Source organism: Nicotiana tomentosiformis, chromosome 2, assembly GCF_000390325.3.
Source record: "Nicotiana tomentosiformis chromosome 2, ASM39032v3, whole genome shotgun sequence".
Classification (NCBI taxonomy): Eukaryota; Viridiplantae; Streptophyta; class Magnoliopsida; order Solanales; family Solanaceae; genus Nicotiana; species Nicotiana tomentosiformis.
Window position 1 is genome coordinate 142,094,289 of NC_090813.1, and position 25,477 is coordinate 142,119,765.

At 40.1% G+C, this 25,477-nt stretch overlaps 1 protein-coding gene across 1 annotated transcript; it reads left to right on the forward strand.

Moving 5' to 3' along the window:
- Positions 1-23,528: 23,528 nt before the first annotated feature.
- LOC138905752 (uncharacterized) lies at positions 23,529-24,867 on the forward strand. The gene is made up of 3 exons (XM_070194274.1): positions 23,529-23,633; positions 24,319-24,456; positions 24,580-24,867. Exons 1-3 carry the CDS (start codon positions 23,529-23,531, stop codon positions 24,865-24,867), a joined length of 531 nt encoding a protein of 176 aa, XP_070050375.1.
- Positions 24,868-25,477: the final 610 nt, after the last annotated feature.

Consider the following 25,477-nt stretch of genomic DNA (forward strand, 5'->3'; position numbering starts at 1 on the left):
ACACCATATTTTGCACACAAGTTCTAAATATCATAACAGACCTATTTCAAGTCACAAGACCAAATTCCGAACCCGATAGCCAAAAGTCAGCCTAAGATCAAACTTCTAAACCTCAAATTGCCAATTTTCGGCAAAACAACACAAATCAACCTACAGACCTCCGAATTCGATTCCTCATCTATTGCCAAGACCAAAATCACGATACGAAGATATCTAAACCATCAAAACACCGTTCTACGGCCATTTCACAAAATTCAAAGTTTGGTTAACATTTCTACTTAGGCTTCTAAGCCAAGTACCAAAGGGTCCAAATCAACCTGAAATCTTTTCGGAATAGAACCAACCAACCCCGCAAGTCATAAAACCACAAATTCACAAGTGGGAAGCATCAAAATGGTAAACAAGGCGCAAATACACAAATTGACCGGTGGGGTCGTTACAGTTTGGGCTCGTGTATTTGGACCAAAACAGCTTAAATAAAGTTTAACACATGGCCACATTGAGTTTAATTGATTAATTGCAACTGTAGCCTTTTGACCTTTTAACCCCTTTTAAAAAGTAACTTAATTAGACTTAATTAATCATAGTTAAATGTAAGGAAATATAATCACAAATATATTATTAATTATCGTAATTAATTAGTTATTGGTTTAATATTTCATATGTTGAATTATGAAACTAATTTTGGTTAATTAAAGTAAATAAGGGAATATAAGTATAAATTAAAGACTAATTCATTAAATTAATTGTAAAATTTGTTTAATAAAATATAAAGGTTATTTTAAAAGTTCAAATTAGTAAGAGTAATATAATTTGTAAATATTTAATACTAAATTGCCACTACCTCAATAGTATTAACTATTATTACCTATTATATTTTAGAAAAATACGTATTATTGATTTAAAAATATTTTATCACATTTTCTTGCCAATTAATAACCATAAATAATTTATTTTTAAAAGGGAGGGTCAAAATTGGTCGTCAACATCGGTTACTACTGTCGTGCGCATTCTCACCATCTTTGAGAAAATAATAGAAAGATACTTAGCACAACATCAACTGCACTATAGGAGATGAAGAAAGATAAGTTTCCTAACACCTTAAAGCCTCTCGAGGATAATACAGACGTCTATGCACCGATCCACAAGACTCTACAAGGTATACTCATGGATCGTGAGACCTATGTGAACCTAGTGCTATGATACGAAGCTGTCACGACCCAATTTCCACCGTAGGCCGTGATGGCACCCAACATCCCCATTAGGCAAGCAAACAATGAACTATCAACTCGATTATTTATTTATTGCTTTTGAAATCATGGGTTTTATTAAGTATAGAAAATTAACCGTAAAAATCCATGGAGATATAAAGCATTAATAAAATATAAAAATAAAAAGGTGAAAATATTAGGCAAAAAGATAAACATCTACTAGAAATTCCCAAAACCCGGTGCACAAGTGCACGAGCAATCTTGTAGAATATACAAACCACTATAACTACTGTCTGAAATAAAATAGACAGAAATATTAAATACAACAAGAAGAAGTCTCAAGTGCTGCAGATTAGAGTATGGAGAACAACTCACCATGAAGTCTCGGATAGTGCGTATGCGCGCCCGTATGGCCACCAGATGTACCCGCCTCAGTACCTGCACAATTAGTGAAGAAGTATAGTATGAGTACGTAAATCAACACGTACCCAGTAAGTATCTAGTCTAACCTTGAAGATGTAGTGATGAGTGGTCGACATCGACACTTACTAGTGATCCAATAAAGTACTTGAATTATAAATAGGCATGAAGCGCCACAATAACAAAGAAATAAGAAAACTATAACTAACATGGTCTTCCAACATAATGACAGTATGAAATACTCAAATATCATGTACTTCAAATAGATAAGGATTATCAAGTAAATGTCAGGTCTCAAATCAAGAAGGGAAATCTCATGTATACTCTGACTCCTAGTGATATTACGCATAATTATGCCTAGGTCGTACGACACGATCTCTAAAAATAGTGTGCACTGCCGAGGTCGATCGGCAAACCATGGATGCATCTCAAATATACTGTTGAGGTTGTTCGGCCCGATCCATAATGCTATTTCACAGCACTACCGAGGCGTTCTGGCCGATCCACAAGAATATAGGAAACTCTCCGAATTACGGGTCACATAATTACAACACAAGGATAGGAACATATAGAAAACATGATTTTTACCAACAATCAAGTATCCCTCCAAACTCAAGGTGAAGAGGCTCAGTCTAACACAATCTCTATTTCAAATTTAAATAATAAATTTTAGTAATTAAACTAACAAGTTGAGTTCAAGTAATACAATTATTGCTTGAGAAAGTCCTAAGTCTACCTGGACATAAACATGATTTTAGCTACGTACGGACTCTCGTCACCTCATGCGTACGTAGCACCCATAACAAGTAGCACATAAAAATTAAATCACCCACGGGGATAATTTTCTATTATAAGATTAGGCAAGAGACTTACCTTGCTTCCAAGCCCTCTACTCGGCCCGCAAACCACACTAGGCGTCTCACAACAATGTCGAGCAACCCAAAACTAATCAAATGTCGCATAAATCAATCAATATATGATCAAAAGTTCATAATTTAATTATTAGAGTAATTTTCCAACCCAACTTGGAAAGTCCATAAAAGACAACCCCCGGGCCCGAATTCTAGAAATTTTCATAGATAATTGTTACTCATGACTTTACAAACTCAAATATATAAGTTATACCCAATTCTATAATTAATTTCGTGGTCAAATCTCATTTTTACTAAACCCTAGGTTTTTCAACATAATACCATAATTCTACTAATTTCTGTGTTAAAATCTACCCACAATCCATGTATTTAACTTACCTTAGATAGAAATCACTCACTTTATAGTGCTTGATAAAACTTCCCCTCCAAAAGGCTCCAAAATCAGCCAACACAAATGGGGAATGCGAAAAATGACCCTAAGTGCCGACTTTAAAATGTGTTCTGCCCAGTTGACCCTTCTTCGCGCTCCCGGAGTTCCCCTCGTGATCTCAAAGGCAAAAGTTGCCATCGCCTAGAAAATGTTCGCGAATGACAACACCAGCACCAGAAATTTGCCAACTTAAACTTCTCTCGGGGTGGTCCGAAACTCACCCGAGCCACCCGGGATCCCGTCCAATTATACCAACAAGTCCATAAATATAATCTGGACGTACTTGAAGTTTCGGGACACATAAAACAACATCAAAACCAAGAATTGCACCTCAAAACTAAATTAGTCAATATCTGAACCTCAAACATCTTCCATCTAGCTCCGAACGCGACGAATCATACTTAGACAACCCGGAATGATGCCAAATTTTACGCACAAGTGACAAATCACTAGACGAGCCTTTTCCAAGACTTAAAATCCCAAACTGACATCGATAACACACTTAAAATCCCAAACTGACATCGATAACACCAAATTTGACTTCAAATCAAACTTAGAAATCTCCTGGTCCACCCAAAACTCGATTCGAACATACGCCCAAGCACAAAATCATCATACGAACCTATTGGAACCTTCAAATCCTGGTCCTGGGGTCATTTACTCAAAGTGTTTACTCAAGTCAAACTTGGCTACCTTACGCTACTATTATGGAACTAAGTATTCCGAATTCAATCTGAACCCTTTTGAAACCAAACCAACCACCCACGCAAGAAATAAAATAGTAGAAGCACATATGAAAAGTCCTAAATCAGGGAACGAGGATCTAAAAAGCAAAATGACCGATCGGGTCATTACACCCGAGGGCCTCTAGTATGTTTCGAATTGATTTCGGATTATTTTTTATTGAGCTGGCACTACTGATGATTTGTTGAGTTCTGGTGTTTTTGCATCTATGGAATTTTGGTTGCAAATGCGAGCTTGACGTGGCAGAAGTGGAGCTGGGCTGGAGGAGCCAGGGACCGTAGATACGGAAGTTAGGGAACAGACGCTAACCCCAGATGCGAAGGAGGGGTCGCAGATGCGGGAGGTCGGGAGATTAAGTGGGACTCGTGGATTTGAGATTTTTTCCATAGTGCGGTAGTTTCTTCGCAAATGCGGAAATGCTAGACAGAATATTGTTTCGAAGGGTGTGGCCACTTGAGCGTTATTTGGATTTGGGGAGGTCGGCTAGGGGCGATTTTTGGAGGGTTTCTCTTCAATTGAAGGGGTAAGTTCATTTTACTTGATTTTGATGTTCGATATAGATTACCCATGGATTATTACACCAAGTTTATGCGAATTAAAGGTGCAATAAGGGTGGTTTTGGCTATGATTTTGGAGAGTAAAAATTGGTGATTTGGGGCTCAATTTTAGGTTAGATTCGGAAGAAACACATGTATTTGGACTTGTATTGAAATGGGTGTTCGGAATTTGTGTGTTTTATCGGGTTCAGTTGACTTTGTCTAATTGTACCAAGATTATAGCTTTATTGTTTGGGGTTATTTTCTAAGGCTTTTATTGATGATATTAAGTTATATTTGCTAGATTTGAGCCGTCCGGAGATTAATTCATGTGGAAAGGGATTCTTAGAGTATTTATTTGGCTTACTTGAGGTAATTATCTTGCCAAAATGGCCTCTGTGATTTGGTTATTACATTTATTCTCTACTTGCAATTTCCTTGGATATATACATGTTTTTTTGCATATCCTCTCTATATTCTAGATCAGGAATGTATACATGCCTTGTTGTGTATATCTTCTATATATGCTGGATTATTAACTGAACCAGAGCATGTTACGCTATCTTTGTGCACCGAGGAGACTTTATATGTGATTTATAAATTGATGGTGTTTGTGTTATGTACTTGTGAGATATATGAAATGTACAGGTGGTTAGCGAGTATCATTAATAATTATTGACTCTGTTACATCATCGAGGTTAGTTCTGATAGATGTTGAGTAAATAGGGTTGATTGTACTCGTACTACAGTCTGCACTTAATTGTGCAAATCTAGGTTTTGGACCAAGCGTGAGTAGCTGTGACTAGTTGTTGAGACTATCTTTGAAAGATGAGGTAGATGTGCATTTCGATCGTAGTCTTGGCTCTTTTTTATTTATGTACTATTGTTTTTCATTCAGATAGTATTTTACTTGTATTCAAGACTTGTACTTCCATTTTAGAGCTCATGACTCGGTATTTACTAGTTATGGGGGACTTTTTATGTATCGACACAGTTATTTTATGTTATTGGCTTTAGACTTGTATTATTCTTGTTATTTCTGCCATCTTGTTCCGCTTTTATTATGTTTGACTTGCCTAACAAGTAAATTGGGCACCATCACGACTGGTTGGTGGTTTTGAGTCGTGACAAGTTGGTATCAGAGCCCTTGGTTCATAGGTTATATGGGTCATCACCGAGTTTAGTAGAGTTTTGTGGATCGGTATGGAGACGTCTGTACTTATCTTTGAGAGGCTCTTAAATTTCTTGCATTCTTGTCATGGAGTTTTGTTATTTTTGAAGTTTGAACCTTTACTCTTCTATTCTCTCACAGATAGTGAGGACACATTCAGCCGCATTAGATGGACGGTCAATAGTGCCTCCAGGCAAGGCCACGAGAGGTCGAGGCAGAGGCCGAGGCGGGGCCCGCTATAGCTGGAGCAGCACCTGTGAAGCCACTAATTGCTCTAGTGGAGGAGTAGGTTCTAGATATTATTGAGCCGGTAGGACCATCTCAGACACCGGCGGTACCTATTGCTATGTCTGGTCTTTATGGGACCTTGGCTTAGATTTTGAGTGTGTCCACGAGCTTGGCTCAAGTGGGCATGATACCAGTTGCACTTGCAACCTCTCAGGTTGGGAGAGGAGCCCAGACTCCCGCCGCCCGTACATCAGAGTAGATAATCTAGGGTTATCTAGGGTTATCAGATACCATGGGATTTCCCAACTCATCCAATTTTTGCTGCTCATGCCGAGGATGGGCCATCCTTAGCTGATGAGGAGCAGAAGAGATTGGAGCGATTTTAGAGACTTTGTCCTTCTCAATTCATTGGAGGAGAATAAGAGGATGACTGGTGGCATACCTATGAGTCAGGAAGGCTAGTTGGCATAACACCAATCACATGGCATCAGTTCTCAGTTCTATTCTTAGAGAAGTTTATCCCATAGACTCGCATATAAGAGTTGCGTAGGGAGTTTGAGCATCTATGCCAGGAGGGCGTGACTGTGATTTAGAACGATATGAGATTCACAGACTTAGCACGGCTGTGGTATTTTTGGTCTTTATAGAGAGGGAGTGGACCTATAGGTTCATTGATGGCCTGAACTATGGTCATCGGTATGGTACGGCTCGAGAGTCTAAGACGGATGCTAGATTTAACCAGGTGGTTGAGATTGCAAGGCGCTTGGAGTATGTTCGCAGGCTTGAGAAGAAGGAGAGGGAGGCCATGAGGCCCCATGATTTTGGTGGTGCCTCGTCTGGAGGCCAGTCACATTACAGTAGAGATCGTCCATTTAGGCCACCTTAGGAAGTTAGTCAAACTCCTCATGGTTCATCAGTTAGCGATAACTCATACAACACTTGCCCAATTGAATCATCATTCAGTGCACTGTTGGCACAAAGTTCTTATTGTTCCTCATCTGTTCAATGTTCCTCAAGCAGTTATTCAGGTTATCAGGGTCAGTCGCAGGGTCAGCAATCTCGTCAGAGGAGGGGTTGTTTTAAGTGTGGAGACTTGAGCCATCTCAAGTGAGATTGCCCCCGAATTGTGATAAGTGCACCAGAGTAGAGCACACAGTCTATGGTCCCAGCACAAATATATACACCACCCGCACAACCAGCTAGGGTTGGGGCCTAGTCTATTAGATGTCGCTCTAGAGGGGGGAGGTCAGTCAGGAGGTGGACATGCCGGTTACTATGCATTTTCCGCCAGGCGAGAGGAAATTGCTATTGTCGCTATAATCACAGGTAATGTTTTAATGTGCCATAGGGATGCTTCAGTGTTATTTGACCCTGGTTCCACTTACTCTTATGTGTAATCCTATTTTGTTTGTTATTTGGATATACCTCGTGATTCTTTAGATATGGATGCTCATATATCTACACCAGGGGTGATTTTAATGTGGTGGATCGTGTATATCAGTCGTTTGTGGTTACTATTGGGGGTTATGAAACTAGAGTTGATCTTTTATTGCTCAGCATGGTTGATTTTGAGGTGATTATGGGAATAGGTTGGCTATCTCCGTACCATGCTATTCTTGACTGTCACGCTAAGACTATGATGTTGGTGATGCCAGGGTTTCCTAGGGTGGAGTGGAAAGGTTCTCTGTTACACCCTATGTTTTCATATGTGAGAGTACGTCGTAAGTTAATTTATATAAGCTCATAAATGAGATCATCTTTGAAAGTACATAAAGTAAGTTAATCATGTTACCATGCAGGTTACACATATTAAAAATCATGAATAACAAGTACCAAAAAGGGTTGGAAGGCTTAGAAGCTAAACGAATTGAAGAAAATAAGTTTCGTCGAAAGTCGACAAGTTGGGAATGTTATAACATGTACTTTTGGGGCGAGACTAGGGTGCTTAACATGATAAGTAGGTTATGTTATGAGTTATTTTATTTATATGATAGTCGTGTATTATGTTTTGAAGTCAAGCGAGTTGTGGAACAAAAGCTGGCAATGATCATCACAAGTTACATTCATAAATGTGCTGAAAATTAGGTCAAATGTAGCTGAGCTTTTATACCAATATGCTAGGAATTATGGGATGATCCACCTACAAAATTGAATGTCTACGAGTCTAGTTTCTAAATCATTAAACCGTTTTTCAATACGACATCTAAATACAGAGATATTCGCATTTTTGCGAGACTGTGTAGGCAGCCCCTATGGGATCCACTTAGGCGGCTGATGATTCTCCAACATTTAAAGATCGGGGCAAGGCTCATTTGGGTTCATTTCTCGACCCAAACATACCCTATTCTCTCCCAAAACACTCTCAAAGCAGTCTCCATGATTCTAGAGTGAAAATCAAAGATACAAACATGAATCCAATGCTAGAAAGCTCATGGTGCTTGCTAGATCATAGTTTTTCATCTTGTGGCTATTTGGGAGGATTCTTCAAAGTGAAGTAACCTCAGTTTTCATGTTGTTCTTATTGATTAAGGTAATAATCAGTCCCTCCTTCATATATATTGGAGTTTCAAGGCGAACTACAACTGTTTACACACCAACTTGAACACCAAAAGTTAATTCAAAAAGAGAATACAACACCTATAGTATTGTGGTATGATTGAGGATAGTTGTGGGCTGTGTTTGGCTGAAATTTCGTGTTGTTTCTACTGTTTAAGGTGACTATAATAGCCTACTACATGTTCTTGAAGTTCTTTGTATGTTGGTTGCATTATTTGAGCAAAATACCACAAGAGGAGACTTGAAATAGTTTGAGATGTTATTATTTTTAATGGACTATTTTGGAAAGGTTGTTTCCATGAACTTTAAATGATAGGAAACCTTGGAAAATAACTTTCTTATGGTGTTTTTATTATAAATATATTTTCTACATGTCAAACTTGTTTTGGTACTGTGAATATGAAGAGAAATGACAACATAAACAATGGAAAGTTGTAATTGCAGTTGTTGTTGGATTGTTAGGCTATTTGACGGTGAATTATGAGATGAATAGGAGGTTAGAAGTACTCCCATTGTATTTAATATCATGCTGGATATTTTTTTAAGTTAATGAATGAATGACTTTGGGGCTAAAGGATTCAAAAGGGATTAAATCTAAGCTTGTCGTTCATCTTGTTAAATAGTAGTTTCGTTGGTGATGTTTTATGTACTTGTTGTTGTGTAGCTTGATTTGTGTTGTGGTTCTGAAAGTATATAGGTGAAGGTTTTATGAATTCCTATTGGTTTATGGAGGTGGGAAAGCAAGCAAAATAGGGAGATACTGCCCGTTTTAATATAAAATAAGGTTGTCGTTTGTTGTACAATAGTTGCATCTTTCGTAGCTTAACGATAGAATTATTATCGTCACTGTAGATTGAAGTGTGACGAGATGAGTTCAATGTGGTTATTGTTTTAGAACCTAATTCTGTGCTTTGATGCCTTAAATACCTCATTTTATCCTTCATCGATTTGCGTGCACAGTTCGGAAATTTTTTCGAATAGCTTCTATGTTAAAAACTAAGAGAATATGAAATTTTTGCCTTAAAATCTATTTGAGTGGGTTTGGGTCAACATATTGAGCAAACGGGCCCAGATTGATGTTTTGACGGTCTCGGTGGGTCCGTATCGTGATTTGGGACTTGGGCGTATGCCCAGAGTTGAATTCAGAAGTCCTTAGCCCGAGTTATCAGACTTTGTTGAAATTTGAAAGTTTGAAAGCTTAATGACTTTGAAAGTTTGACCATTATTTGACTTTATTGATATCAGGTCCGTATTTTGGTTTCGGAACCCGCTATAGGTCCAATACTATATTAATGAGTTGTCTGTAAAATTTGGTGAGAAACAAAGTTGGTTTGACGTGATTCGAATGTCCGGTTGTGAAAATAGAAGTTCCAATGTTTTATGGAAAATTTCATTCGACTTGGTGTTCAATTCATAGTTCTAGGTGTTATTTTAGCGATTTAACCGCGCGAGCAAGTTAGTATGATATTTTTAGACCCGAGTGCACATTTAGTTTAGAGCCCCGAGGGCTCGGGTGTGTTTCGGATAAGCTACGAAGCGAAATTGGACTTAGAAACATTGCTGGTGTGTTTCAGTTCTTATGCAGGCCTGTGATCTCGCATTTGCGAGGTCAGGCTTTGCATTTGCGACCTCTGTCAGGTTCGTATTTGCGACCTCTATCAGGTTCGCATTTGCGACAAATCCTTCGCATTTGCGAAAAGGGGTGGAATAGTGGCCTCCTCGCAATTGCGGTTAAATGATCGCAAATGTGAACTCAGAGCTGCCGGGTCCGTTTGCTCAAAATATTGACCGAAATAAACTCAAATAAATTTTAAGGCACAAATTTTATATTCTCTCAGTTTTTAACATAAAAGATTTATGAAAAACTACCTGGACTGTGCACGCAAATCGAGAAAGGCTAAAATGAGTTATTTAAGACTTCAAAGTGAAGAATTAGGTTCTAAAACATAAGATGACCTATCGGGTCATCACATTTAGACCCTAATTCGCATCTTATGTTTAAGAACCTAATTCGGCACTTTAAAGCCTTAAATACCTCATTTTAGCCTACCTCAATTTGCGTGTGCAGTCCAGGTCCGGAAAACGTTTAGGTTAAAAACTGAGAGAATATGAAATGTTTGCCTTAAAATCTATTTGATTGGACTTGGGTCAACATTTTAAGCAAACAGACCCATATTTGTGTTTTGACGGTCCCGGTGGGTTCGTATCGTGATTTGGGACTTGGGCGTATGCCCGGAGTTGAATTCGGAAGTCCCTAGCCTGAATTATCGGACTTTGTTGAAATTTGATAGTTTGAAAGCTTAATGACTTTGAAAGTTTGACCATTATTTGACTTAATTGATATCGGGTCTGTATTTTAGTTCCGGAACCCGCTATAGGTCCAATACTATATTAATGAGTTGTCTGTCAAATTTGGTGAGAAACGGAGTTGGTTTGACGTGATTCAGATGTCCGGTTGTGAAAATAGAAGTTCCAAAGTTTTCTTGAAAACTTCATTCGATTTGGTGTTCAATTCATAGTTCTAGGTGTTATTTCTGCAATTTGATCGGGCGAGCAAGTTCGTATGATGTTTTTAGACCCGAGTGCATATTCTGTTTAGAGCCCCGAGGGCTCGGGTGAGTTTCGGATAAGCTACGGAGCGAAATTGGACTTAGAAACATTGCTGGTGTGTTTCAGTTCTAGTACAGGCCTCTGATCTCTCATTTGCGAGGTCAGGCTTCGCATTTGTGACCTCTGTCAGGTTAGCATTTGCGACGTCTGTCAGGTTCGCATTTGCGAAAAGGGGTGGAATAGTGGCCTTCTCGCAATTACGACCAAATGATCGCAAATGCGAACTCAGTGTTGCCGGGTCTGTTTGCTCAAAACGTTGACCGAAGTCAACTTAAATGAATTTTAAGGCAGAAATTTCATATTCTCTCAGCTTTTAACATAAAAGCTTTATGGAAAAACACCCGGACAGCGCAAGCAAATTGAGGAAGGCCAAAATAAGGTATTTAAGGCTTAAAAGTGCATTATTAGGTTCTAAAACATAAGATGACCTATCGGGTCATCACATTTAGAACCTAATTCTTATCTTATGTTTAAGAACCTAGTTCTGCACTTTGAAGCCTTAAATACCTTATTTTAGCCTTCTTCGATTTACGTGCACAATACATGTGTTTTTCCGGAAAGCTTTTAGGTTAAAAATGAGAGAATATGAAATGTTTGCCTTAAAATCTATTTGAGCTGACTTGGGTCAACATTTTGAGTAAACAGACCCGTATTTGTGTTTTGACGGTCCCGGTGGGACAGTATCGTGATTTCGGACTTGGGCATATGCCCGAAATCGAATTCGGGTGTTCCTAGCCCGAGTTATCGGACTTTGTGGAAATTTGAAAGTTTGAAAGGTTAATGACTTTGAATGTTTGACCAGTGTTTGACTTTATTGCTATTGGGGTCGTATTTTAGTTCTGAAACCCGGTATAGGTCCAATACTATATATATGACTTGTTTGTCAAATTTGGTGAGAAACGCAATTGGTTTGACGTGATTCAGACGTCCGATTGTGAAAATAGAAGTTTCAAAGTTTTCTTGAAAATTTCATTCGATTTGGTGTTCAATTCATAGTACTAGGTGTTATTTTGGTAAATTGATCGCCCGAGCAAGTTTGTGATGTTGCATTCATGGTCGGTGAGAGAGTGTTGCTCCAAGTATCACCCATGAAGGTTGTGATGAGGTTCGGAAAGAAGGGCAAGTTGAGCCTTAGGTATATCGGCCCTTTTGAAATTCTTGAGAGAGTGGGGGGGGGAGAGTGGGAGAGGTGGCTTACAGGCTTGCGTTGCCACCAGGTTTATCAGCAGTTGATCCTGTGTTCCATGTGTCTATGCTCCTGAAGTATCACAGTGATCCGCCCCACGTGTAAGATTTCAGCTCTGTCCAGTTGGACAAGGATTTGACTTACGAGGAGGAGTTAGTGGCTATTCTAGCCCGGCAAGTTCGTCAGTTAAGGTCGAAGAGTTATCATTCAGTCCGACTGCAGTGGAGAGTCAGCCCGTCGAGGCAGCTACTTGGGAGTCCGAGTTGGACATGCGGAGTAGATATCCCCACCTGTTCACCAGCCCAGGTACTTTTCTAAGTTCGTTTGAGGACGAACGATTATTTTAGAGGTGGAGAATGTGATGTCTCGATAGGTCATCTTATGTTTTAGAACCTAATTCTCCGCTTTGAAGCCTTAAATACCTCATTTTCCGAAAAGCTTTTATGTTAAAAAGTGAGAGAATATGAAATTTTTGCCTTAAAATCCATTTGAGTTGACTTCAGTCAACGTTTTGAGCAAACGGATCCGAATTCGTGTTTTGACGGTCCCGGTGGGTCCATATAGTGATTTGGGACTTTGGCGTATGCCCGGAATCGAATTCGGAAGTCCCTAGCCCGAGTTATCGGACTTTTTTGAAATTTAAAAGTTTGAAAGCTTAATGACTTTGAAAGTTTGACCAATGTCTGAATTTATTGATATCTGGTCCATATTTTTGTTTCAGAACCCGGTATAGGTCCAATACTATATTTATGACTTGTCTGTCAAATTTGGTGAGAAATGGAATTAGTTTGACGTGATTCGGACGTCCGGTTGTGAAAATAGAAGTTTTAAAGTTTTCTTGAAAATGTCATTCGATTTGGTGTTCAATTCATAGTTTTAATTTTTATTTTGGCGATTTGATCGTGCGAGCAAGTTCGTATGATGTTTTTAGACCCTAGTAGATATTTAGTTTAGATCCCCGAGGGCTCGGGGTGAGTTTCGGATAGGCTATGGAGCAAAATTCGACTTAGAAACATTATTGGTGTGTTTCAGTTCTGGTGCAGGCCTCTGATCTCGCATTTGCGAGGTCAGGCTTCGCATTTGCGACCTCTGTCAGGTTTTGCATTTGCAAAGAGGGGTGGATCAGCACTGAGTTCATATTTGCGATCATTTGGCCGTAATTGCGAGGAGGCCACTGTTCGCATTTGCTAACAAGTCATCGCAATTGTGATGATAGCAGGAATTGTGAGACTTCGCATTTGTGAAGAAAAACTCGCATTTGTGGGGTTCGCAATTGCGAACCCCCAGTCGCAATTGCGATACCTGCTACTGGTCTAATAGCTGAAAGACGGTTTTTCAAAGAACTCTTCTTCCCCAAATCATTGGTAAGTGATTCTCCTATTTTCTTTCAATGTTTCATTACATTTCCTAAGATTTCAACCTAAAATCTAGTGTTTTCATGGTGGAAATTGGGGGTTTTGGGTAGAATTACGGATTTTTGTAAAATGGGGATTTAGACCTCAAATTGAGGTCGGATTCCAAAATAAATTACATAACCATGCTCGTGACTGAATGGGTGTTCATATTTTGTGACTTCTACTCGATTCCGAGACGTGCGCCCGAGGAGGCTTTATGTTGCGATTTTCTAATTTCTTGCCTTAGCTTTGATTTCATTAATTAGATTAGTTTCTTTTAGTTATATTTATGGTATGTAATTTATTTGGCTAGACTTGGGCCACTCTGAGTCGGATATTCCTGGAAAAGGCATTGTTACCGATTGATTTAGCTTGGTTCGATGTAAGTGGCTTGCCTAACCTTGTGTAGGGGAAATCCCCTTAGGATTTGGTACTGTTGTGATATGTGAGCACCGTTTACGTGGGGTGACGAGTACGTACACGGGCTATTTGTTGTAAAACCCGATCTATTTTACTGAGTAGTAACCTGTTTTTCCCTTAATTTGAGTTATACTATTTAAATGAGTGTTAGTCTGTTTTCATTCTTAATGGAGCTATTCCAATATGTGTAGTTATCCTTTTTAGTCTAATATCGCATGTCTACGTGCTTTAACTGTTTATTTTAACAATCTGAAGCATGCCTAGTTGATTTCCTGCTTTTCCTTGTTCTTTATCAGTATAACTGTAGAAATCTTGTTGTTAACTGTCGTATTTATCAGTTTGAGTTGTGTGTTTTCTTTTGAGACTACGAGGCGGTACCTCGGGAGTTCTCCCTGTATATTTACTTTTGATACTACGAGGTGGTACCTTGGGAGTTCTCCCTGCACATTTACTTTTGAGACTACGAGGCGGTACCTAGGGAGATCTCTTTGCTTCTTTACTTCGGGACTACGAGATGGTATCTCGGGAGATCCCCTGTTGTTTACCCTTGTGTTATACTGCTATTTTTGCTGTGTTTTCCTTTAGTTAAATTCCAATCTCTTAATATACTGTTATATTCCCCTGCTTTATTTATTATATACCAGTGGGCCTGACCTAACCTCGTCACTACTCGACTGAGGTTAGGCTTGGCACTTACTGGGTACCGTTGTGGTGTACTCATGCTACTCTTCTGCACATGTTTTGTGTGCAGATCCAGGTGCTTCTCATCAGCCCCGCTATTAGCTGAGAGTGCTTGCTGTTGTACGGAGACTTCAAGGTACATCTGCCGCGTCCGTAGACCTCGGAGTCCCCCTCTATTCTCCCCTATGTCATTTACATTCCGTATTTCTTTTATTAGACTCTGGTGTATAGAGATTCTAGTTTCCTTCTGTGGCTTGTGACTTATGATGTTCCGGGTTTTGGGAATACTGTGTATTACTAGAGTGTTGGTTATTGTACATGCCAAACAACATTGTTACCAGTTATTTGGTTATCTGTTGTAGTTAGTTGTTAAGTTTTACTTCCATTTTGTTATTTCCGCATTTTGTTAGGCTTACCTACTCGTAGAGACTAGGTGCCATCACAACGTCTTACGGAGGGAGAATTGGGTCGTGACATGATTAAACCTAGTTAGGAGAATAAACGAAAGAGGTTTTCCTAAAGACCAATCCACTATGCATTCTTGCATATCTTCACGTGCTTAAATTGGTTCATCTTGTGAGGTTAAGACTTAATCGAGAAAGGAGTTTTACTGAACGTTTGAACTAATAATTGAGAGACTCACTTAAACATTAGAAGTGAATTACCTAGAGTTAGATCCAAAACAATTATCTTCCACCTATCCCGTCAAAACCCTATCTTCTCCCATTAAAAATGTAAATTAAAGCAATTAAACAAGCAAGAACAACTCAAATATTAAAATTAAAGCATGGCATGGTCTAGGTCTACCCGAACCTAATCAGGAATTCTAGCGTACGCACGGACACGCGTTACCTCATATGTGCGTAGCTCCCACAACATGTAGCATATAATAATTATAGAGCATACGGGGTAAATTCACCCTCACAAGGTTAGACATGAGACTTACCTTGCTTCGAATTCCAGTAACCAACTCTGATGCCTCTATAACTCCTCAAGCCAATACCAAACGATCTGAAACTAGTTAAACAACATGCAAAGCAATAAACATATACTCAAAATCTCGTAATTTAACAATTTATAACAATTCTCAACTCTACTCAAAAAGTCAACAACCACATACGTGCCCGGATTCCAAAAAGTTTGAAGATAAGCATTACCCATAGCACCACAAACTCAAATATATAATTTGTTCCCAATTCTATGTCCAATTTCGTGGTCCAGTTCTAGGTTTTCTTCAAAACTCCCACAATTTTTACAAAATTCCATGTTAAAATCCATAAATAATCTTTGTATTTAACATACAACAAGTGAGAAAACGTTACCACATGATAGATGATAAAAAAGGCTCCTCCAAATCGCCCAAACATTGCCCAAGCAAGAGAGAAAAGAGTTTAAATGAGAAAATATCTCAAGTTGCAACTTATATTCTGCCCAAACATTACCCTTCGCGAACGCGAAATCTTCCTCGTGTTCGTGAAGCACTACTCATCTACAACTCCAATTTACACTTCGCGAATGCGAGACAAGGCCCGTGAATAAGGCCCACAAACACGATGACTTACCAAGAAAGAGTTGCGCGAATGCGACCCGCTCTTCCGCGAACGCATAGGCCAACCTCCAGAACCAGCTTCTCCTATGTGAACGCGATGCACCTCTGCACCACACCTTTCCGAACGCGATGCCTCTATCATGAACGTGTAGAAAACACCTCCACCAGCAAAATCCTTCATCGCGAACACATGCTTCCCACCGCGTTCGTGAAGAACAACACTAGAAACCAGCACCAGCACGCACCAGCAAAACACCAAATCTTGGTCTTAAACCATACCAAAACACACCCGAGGCCCCCGGGACCCCGTCTAATCATTCAAGCCAGTCCCGATACCTTATCCAAACTTTTCAACAGGTTCAAAACGTCATGAATAATATCAAAACCATAAATCGACGATCAAAATACTTCTTTTAACTTGCAAACCTTCAAACTATGCTGAAAGTGTTCGAATCACACCTAGACATTCTGGATCACGACCAAACTTCACACACAAGTTCCAATAAATTAAATGAACCTATCCAAGGTCCTGAAACATCACCCGGAGTCCGAAACACCAAAGTACACTCTAAGTCAGACTTACCAAATTTCAAACCTTCAAAATGCAAACATCCGATAATAAGCGTCGAATCTCTCCCGGACCATCCGATACTCAACCCGAACGTACGCCTAAGTGCGAAATCACCTTATGAACCTATAGGAACCTTCAAATCCCGATTATGTGGTCGTTTACTCAAAAGTGAAACCTTGGTCAACTTTTACAACTTAAATCTTTTGAATTACGAATTATTCTTCCAAATCGACTCTGAACTTCTTGAAAAGCAAAACCAACCACACGTGCAAGTCATAATACACAAAGTGGAGCTACGCGAGGTCTCAAACCGCTGAACGACATGCTAGAGCTCAAAATGACCTGTTGGGTCATTATATAAGTTTGTTTAGCTGCATGTTGTCAATACACATCCTCAGAGAACCGTCCTTCTTCTTCACAAATAGAACTGGAGCACCCCAAGGAGAAACACTCGGCCTGATGAAACCCTTATCAAGCAACTCCTACGGTTATTCCTTTAATTCCTTCAACTCTATTGGTGCCATGCAATATGGTTGAATTTATATGGGCTGAGCGCCCGAAAGAAGCCAATACCAAAGTCAATATCCCTATCGGGTAGTATGCCCGGTAGGTCTACTGGAAACACATCTAGAAACTCACTCACTACCAGAACTAACTCAACGATAGGAGTATTAGCGCTAACATCCCTCACAAAGGCTAAGTATGCCAAGCACCCTTTCTCTACCATCTGTTGTGCTTTCAAAAAAGACACCACCTTACTAGGAACATGACCCAATGAACCTCCTCAATCCGACCTTGACAACCCCCGCATAGCCAACGTCACGGTCTTCGTATGAGAATAAAGAATAGTGTGATATGGTGATAACAAATCCATTCCCAAAATAATATCAAAGTTTACCATATTGAGTAACAATAGGACCATCCTAGTCTCATAGTCCTCAATAGTGACCAAACAAGAATGATAGACCCGGTCTACCACAATAGAATCCCTAACGGGCGTAGATACATAAACAGGAGTACCCAAAGAATCATGGAAAATATCCAATTATGAAGCAAAATAGGGTGACATATACGAATAAGTGGAAGCTGGATCAAATAAAATTGATGCATCTCTATGATAGACCGTAACAATACCTGTAATGATTGCATATGATGCAATTGCCTCAGTCCTACCAAGAAAGCATAACAACGTGTCTAGCTTCCCCCTCTAGAACGACCTCTACCCGCCTGTCCTCCACCCGTAGTTGGTTGTGTTGATAAAGTAGCAACTAGTGCACAAACAATAGCCTAAGTACCATGTAGAGATCCACCCCTGCGAAGTCTAGGACAATCTCTCACCATGTTCCTATTATCACAACACTCGAAAAACCCTTTCTGCAGGCATGGCTGTTGGTACTAAGTCTTCCCTGGACGGCTAGAATAACCGATGTAGGAACCCCGTGTAGAAGGTGCACTGGAAGATGGCTGTCCAAAATGAGCACTCTGAGATCCCTGAAGAGCTGGATCACTACGAGTAACCTGAAGCGCCGACTAAACTGGTCGACTGATATAACTTCTGCCATGACGAGCTTAGAATGTTGAGTGAGAATTACTAAATCCTTCAAAATCTCGAGGCCTCTTGGCCTCCCTATCTCTTATCTCCTTGTCGTGGATATGCTCCAACCTCCTAGCGATCTCCATAACCTGCTAGAATAGAGTATCAGTCTCCAACTCCTGTATTATCCCAAATCTGAGACCGTAACAGAGTCGCTCAATAAATCTGCGGACTCTCTCTCTAAGGGTGGAAACCAAAGCAGGTGCATGATGAGATAACTTAGTAAACCTCATAGCATACTCGAACACAATTATAGTCCCCTAGTGCAACTGATCGAACTCGGTGCACAACACATCCTTGAGTGTTTGTGAAACGAACTCCCTCAAAAAGATATCAGTGAACTAAGCCAAAGTATGTGGCACTATGTCATCTGGCCTACTCTCCTCATAAGTCTGCCACCATCTATATGCCGACCCGGTCAGCTAGAAAGTAGTAAGGTTGTGTGACCCCGCTCAACTCTACAATACCCATAGTATGTAGAATATGATGACACTGGTCTAGGAAACCTTGTGCATTCTCAGAAGTTGTGCCGCTGAAAGTAAGAGGATGATACTTATTAAACCTTTCTAACCTCTTCTGCTCCTCCTCTAACGTCACTGGCCTAGCCTCAGGCTGAATCGCAATCACGGGTTGCACCGGCATAACACCCGAGGAGTGATCGACATGAGCCCACTGCTCTGTAATATGGGGCGGAAAGAGTTTAAGCTCCTCCCCATCCTAAGAAGTAGTTGCTCCAAATGGGATCAACCCCGTCTGAGCCAGGGTACCAAACATGCTCAAAAAATTTGCCAAAGTCTCTTGAAGTCCAGGGGTAGCAACAGGCGCCTCAAGTGTCTGCCCCCTAACTGTCGCTATTGGTGGCTCCTCAATCGTGCCGCTAGCATGGCCCATCGCTCTAGCATGTGCTCTGCCTCTGCCTCATCCTCTACCCTGACCTCTACCAACACCGGCACCGGGCGTAGCATCATTAGTAAATGAAGCTTGCATCCTCATCATTTGTGAGAGAATAGAAAGACAAAGGCTCAAATTTCGAAATCAATAAATCTGCACTATAAAGGAATGAAAGAAGTGAAATTTCCTAATAATGACGTAGCCTCTCAAAGATAAGAACAGACGTCTCCATACCAATCCGTAAGATTCTACTAAACTTGCTAAAGACTCGTGGAACCTATGAACCTAGAGCTCTCATACTAACTTGTTACGACCCAAAAATCCCACCTTAAGGATCATGATGGCACCTAGTACCTAAGACTAGGTAAGACTATCATATGAAATATTGAACAGAGCATAACAACTTCAAAATGTAAATAAAAGTGGTGAAAGGCCATAATGTAGTCAATAAAGAAATACAGAAGTCGCAATCCTAGAATACAATAATACTAAGTCATGAGCTCTACAAGGAATACACAATAAGTCCTAATGTGTACATCATTGTCTGGAATACAAAATAGTAATAGCGCAACTAGAGAGGGTGACTCTGAGGCATGCGAGCGGGAAAGCAGGTATACCATGAAGTCTCTAGCAGCTCAGGATCAACTCACTAATGACTAACACGCTCTGAGGTACCTGGATCTGCGCTAAAATGTACAGAAGTGTAGTATGAGTACACCACAATCAGTACCTAGTAAGTATCAAGACTAACCTTGTGGATTAGTGACGAGGTTCAAGTAAGACACTCACTAGTCAAATAACTTGTGAATAATATCAATATAAATCTAATGACGAAAGCATAACAGGATAAATATCAACAAAGAATAAGGCATGTGGTAATAGGGCAATTTAACTTACAACTCATAAAACACAAAGTGAAATCATTTAAGGAAAACAAGGATATGTTCAAAACATCAACCCGTTCCAACACAAGGATAACATCAAGAATCACCCCGAAATACCACACAACATAATCAACAAGTCACCCTTATGACGCCGTGTGAGATTTACAATGCAATATTTTCCCTTATATAGCTACACGGGCATAAACCCCCTTATCCCGCCGTGTGTGCATCACAATGAAGTATTCCCCTTACATGCAAAACATGCATAACCCCTCTTATCTCGCTGCATACGCCTCAATAACACCACTCCTATGTCACAACATATGCATCTGGCCACCCTTATACTCCACAAAATAACAATCCACCCGCACAACACGTACACATGTGCCACAACATCACCACAACAACAATATAAAAATCACAAAAATATATAACCCATGGATCAACAACAATGCGTACAAGAATCATAATAAATAATATAAGGTGCAGGAGTAAACAATAATAAAACATGTTTCATATAACAAACAACCCCAATCCAAGGCATATTAATAGCCTAAGATCTAATCCGGTCAATTACCACACATATGCCCGTGTACACACTCGTCACCTTATATACACGTCATTCCACAGAGAACAAATAAGGAAAATTAGGCCAATACTAAGCGGGAATTCCACCACACAAAGTTAGGCAAGATACTTACCTCAAAAAGGCTAAGTCAATACTCTAAGAAGCCCTTCCCGAGTGAATAACCCTCCGGACGGCATGAATCTAGCTAAAAAACTTAATAGTATCAATATAAGCAATAGGAAACAAGTCCAAACGATAAAGCTACGATCTTGGTTCAATTATGCAAAGTCGACCAGAAAAGTCAACCCCAGGCTTGCACCCCGAAACATGACAAAACTCACAAATTCTGAACACCCATTCCAATACGAGTCCAAATATATTTAATTTATCCAAACCCGGCCTCAAATCGACCATCAAATCATCATTTTTTACTTTAGAAACTTTTTTACTAAAATCCTCAATTTCTTCAACTAGATTCATCAATTAATAGCTAAAATCAAGGTTATAATCATGAATAATAAACAAATCATATAAAAAATACTTAACCTAATACAAATCTTGAAACTTCCCTCCAAAATTGCCCAAATCCGAGATCTATAACTCAAAATATGCTAAAATAACCAAAACCCTCAAAATAGAGTACTTAAATGATCTGCCAGGCATACACATCGCGAACATGGCATGTGCCTCGCGTTCCTGAAGAACAAAATAATGACTGCCTCTGAAACCCCTGCGAATGCGATGACCTGTTTCCAAACGCGATGTATACCACAACAGAGACTACGCAAATTCGATCCCTCCCTCACGAACGCGAAGTCCAAAAGCCTGACGCCCAACCGACCTTCCCTTCTGTGTGAACGCGGCTCCCTGATCGAGATCGCGAAGACCACTTCCTTCCCAAGCTACGCAAACACGGTCATCCTTTTGTGAATGCGAAGAACAAATATGCCTTCCACCAAATGTTCTCTATGAACGCGACTTCTATTTTGTGATCGCGATGAAGAAAACCATACATCGGCCAACAGCAGTCCAAAACAAGAGGAAATGGCCTGAAACTAAGGTATGTTAAGGCTATCCCTTATTTCTTTTGGCATGTTAAGGCAAGCCAAAACAAGAGGCTTGTAGACATATGTCGTGTACATGAAAGATTGTACGGCCTTGTCGGCCTATGTTTTGAGTTTATAAATGATGATGTTGGCCTATTAGGAACGTATGCCACGTGTATATAATGATGTAATAATAAAGATATGTTACGTTGGTACTCGATTGAGTAAGGTACCGGGTGCTCGTCGCGGCCCATCGGCTTGGGTCGTAACACTTGAGGTATGTTAAGGCTATCCCTTATTTCTTTTGGCATGATCCATACGGCTCAAATGAAATGAGAAAATGCACAATTTCCATACATGACAATATTCATAGAAATATTAGAGATGCTTATGTTTTTGATTCCCCACGTGTCATATTATTACATCTTCTGTTCATGGGCCTGAGAAAAATACGTATTTGATAAAATTTATCTAACATGCATATTATTTTATGACATTCCAAGAAAATCTTATTAACGTATTTCTTATGCATTTCATGCATTTATACATGCACATTGATCCATGACCAGATTGAGTTATATACGCGTATATTATATGTATATGGGATATGGGAAAGGTTATGGCGTTATATACGCACCACCACCTGATCAGTCGGTATACATTGATGATTTGCCCACAGTGGCCGAAATGATATGATGGGATGCCCTCAGAGGCTTGATGATGTTATGAACGCATATACCAATGCATGGTATGACATTTATACGCATATGCATGACATTATAAAAATAAAATAATTCACAATGCTATGCTGACGTATCTGTACAGATGTCCCTTTTGCCTGGGGACGCTGCGTTTCATGCCCGCAGGTCTCGATAGACAGGTTGAAAGTTCTCCAAGTAGGCAATCAGCTTAGCGGAAGATATTGGTGCACCCCATTTGTTCCGGACTTGCTTATGTGGTCAGTATGATTAGGACATGTACTGATTAGTATGGTGGGGCCTTGTCTCGGCCTTTATGACAATTATGTACTCTTAGAGGCTTGTAGCCATATGTCGTGTACGTGCAAGATTGTACGGCCTTGTCGGCCTATGTTTTGAGTTTATAAATGATGATGTTGGCCTATTAGGAACGTATGTCACATGTATATAATGATGTAATAAGAAAGATACGCTAAGTTGGTACTCGGTTGAGTAAGGAACCAGGTGCCCGTCGCGGCCCATCGGCTTGGGTCGTGACATCAAGCCTAAGGAACTAATCCAAATTTCCAAATTCAAAACTTACGATGAACATGCCTAAACACCTCGGAATGACCTAAACTTTTGCATTCAAGTCCCAAATAATACAATGGACCTATTCCAACTTCCGGAACCATAATTCAAACTCGATATCATCAAAGTCAACTCTCGGTCAAACCTATCAACCTTCCAAACCGTCAACTTTCCAACTTTCGCTAAATAGAACCAATTCAACCTAGGGACCTCTAAATCCGGACATACGCCTAAGTTCAAAATAACCATACAAAGATATTGGAACCATCAACATACCATTCCATAGTCGTTTATACAAAAGTCAAACTCTGGTCAACTCTTACAACTTAAACCTCCAACCAAGGGACCAAGTTTCCCAAATCACTCCAAAACTCTCCTGAAACCAAACCAACCATCCCATCAAGTCACATAATCCCAAATACACATACAGGGAACATAAAAAGGGGAAACAAAACTAAAATACTCAAAAAGATCAATCGGGCCGTTACACAAGGCATGCCACCCGACAAGGATATTGATTTTGGTATTGATCTGGTGTCGGGCACTCAGCCCATCTCTATTCCACCATATCTCATGGCACCAGTGGAGTGAAGAAATTGAAGGAACAACTATAAGAGTTTCTTGATAAGTGTTTCATCAGACCTAGTGTGTCACCTTAGGATGCATCGGTTCTATTTGTGAAGAAGAAAGATAGTTCCATGAGGATGTGCATTGACTACATGCAGTTGAAGAAGATTACTATAAATAAGAAGTATCCAATACTGCATATTTATGATTTATTTGATCAACTTCAGGGTGCTAGGGTATTCTCGAAGATTGACTTGAGATTGGGGTACCATCAGTTGAAGATAAGGTTTCAAATATTCCAAAGACGGCTTTCAGGACCCGTTATGGGCACGTTAGTTCTTAGTGATGTCTTTTGGGCTGACCAATGTCCCAAAAACTTTCATGCACTTGATGAATAGTGTATTTCAGCCTTATATGAATATCTTCATCATAGTTTTTATTGATGATATATTGGTGTATTCTCATAGTCAGTAGGGGCATGAGAAGCACTTGAGGATCATGCTCTAGACTTGAGGGAGAAGAAGCTATATGCTAAATTCTCCAAGTGTGAGTTCTGGTTAGACTCGATGATATTTTTGGGTCACGTGGTATCTAGTGAGGGGATGAAAGTGGATCCGAAGAAGATTGAGGCGGTTTAGAATTGGACTAGACCGTTTACTGGTACAGGGATCCGGGAGTTTCCTTGGGTTGGTTGGGTATTATCGTCGTTTTGCCGAGTGGTTTATATCTATAGCAGCCCCATTGAATAGATTGGCGTAGAAGGGTGCCCCAATTAGGTAGTTTGATTTGTGTGAGGGGAGATTTCAGAAGCTCAATACTGCCTTGACTACAGCTCTAGTTCTGGTTTTGTCTTCAGGATCGGGTTTCTATACAGTCTATTATGATGCTTCATGGGTTAGCATTAGGTGTGTGTTGATACAGGATGGCAGGGTGGCTGCTTATGGTTCGCTTCAGTTGAAGCCCCATGAGAATAACTACACAGTACATGATTTGGAGTTAGCAGCCATTGTTCACGTGCTCAAGATTTGGAGGTGTTACCTTTTTGGTGTGTCTTGTGAGGTATTCACGGATCACAATAGTCTTCAGCATCTATTCAAGGAGAAGGATTTGAACTTGAGGCAACAGAAGTAGTTAGAGATATTGAAAGACTATTATATCACCATTTTTTATCATCCTTGAAAGGCCAATGTGGTGGTTGACGCTTTAAGTAGGAAGGCTGAGAGCATAGGTAGTCTTACTTTTATCCCAATTGGGGAGAGACCGTTAGCTTTGGATGTTCATGCTTTGGCCAACAGGTTCGTGGGGTTGGATATCTCGGAGCCTAGCAAGGTTCTTACTTGTGTTGTATCACAGCCATTCTTGTTTGAGCGCATCAAGGTGCATCAATATGATGATCCCTGCTTGCTTGTCCTAAGGGACATGGTGCATGACGGTTATGCTAAGGAGATTACAATTGGTGTGATGGGGTAGTGAGGCTTCAGGGTCGGATCTGTGTTCTGAATGTAGATGGATTATGAAAGTTGGTTCTTAAAGAGGCCCATAGTTTGTGATATTCCATTCATCCGGGTGCTACAAAGATGTATCATCATTTGAGGCAGCATTATTGGTGGTGGAGGATGTAGAAGAATATTGTTCATTATGTCGCTTGGTGTTTGAACTCTCAGCAGGTTAAGTACGAGTATCAGAGACTGGTTGTTTGCTTCAGAGTCTTGATATACCAGAGTGGAATTGGAAGCGTATTACTATGGATTTTGTAGTTGGCCTTCAACAGACCTTGAGGAGATTTGATGATGTGTGGGTCATTGTGGACAGACTGACCAAGTTTGCACACTTCATTCCAGTTATGACTAACTACTCTTTATAGTATCTGGCTCGGATTTATCTTCGAGAGATTGTTCGCCTTCATGGTCTATTATCTCGAATCGAAGCACTCAGTTCACATCTCATTTTTAGAGAAGGTAAAGTTAATTCAGGAATGTCTTCATGCAACACAGTCCAGGAAGAAGAGTTATGCTGACATGGAGGCTCGTGATGTGGCATATATGGTATATGAGAAGGTTCTACTTGGAATTTTGTACAT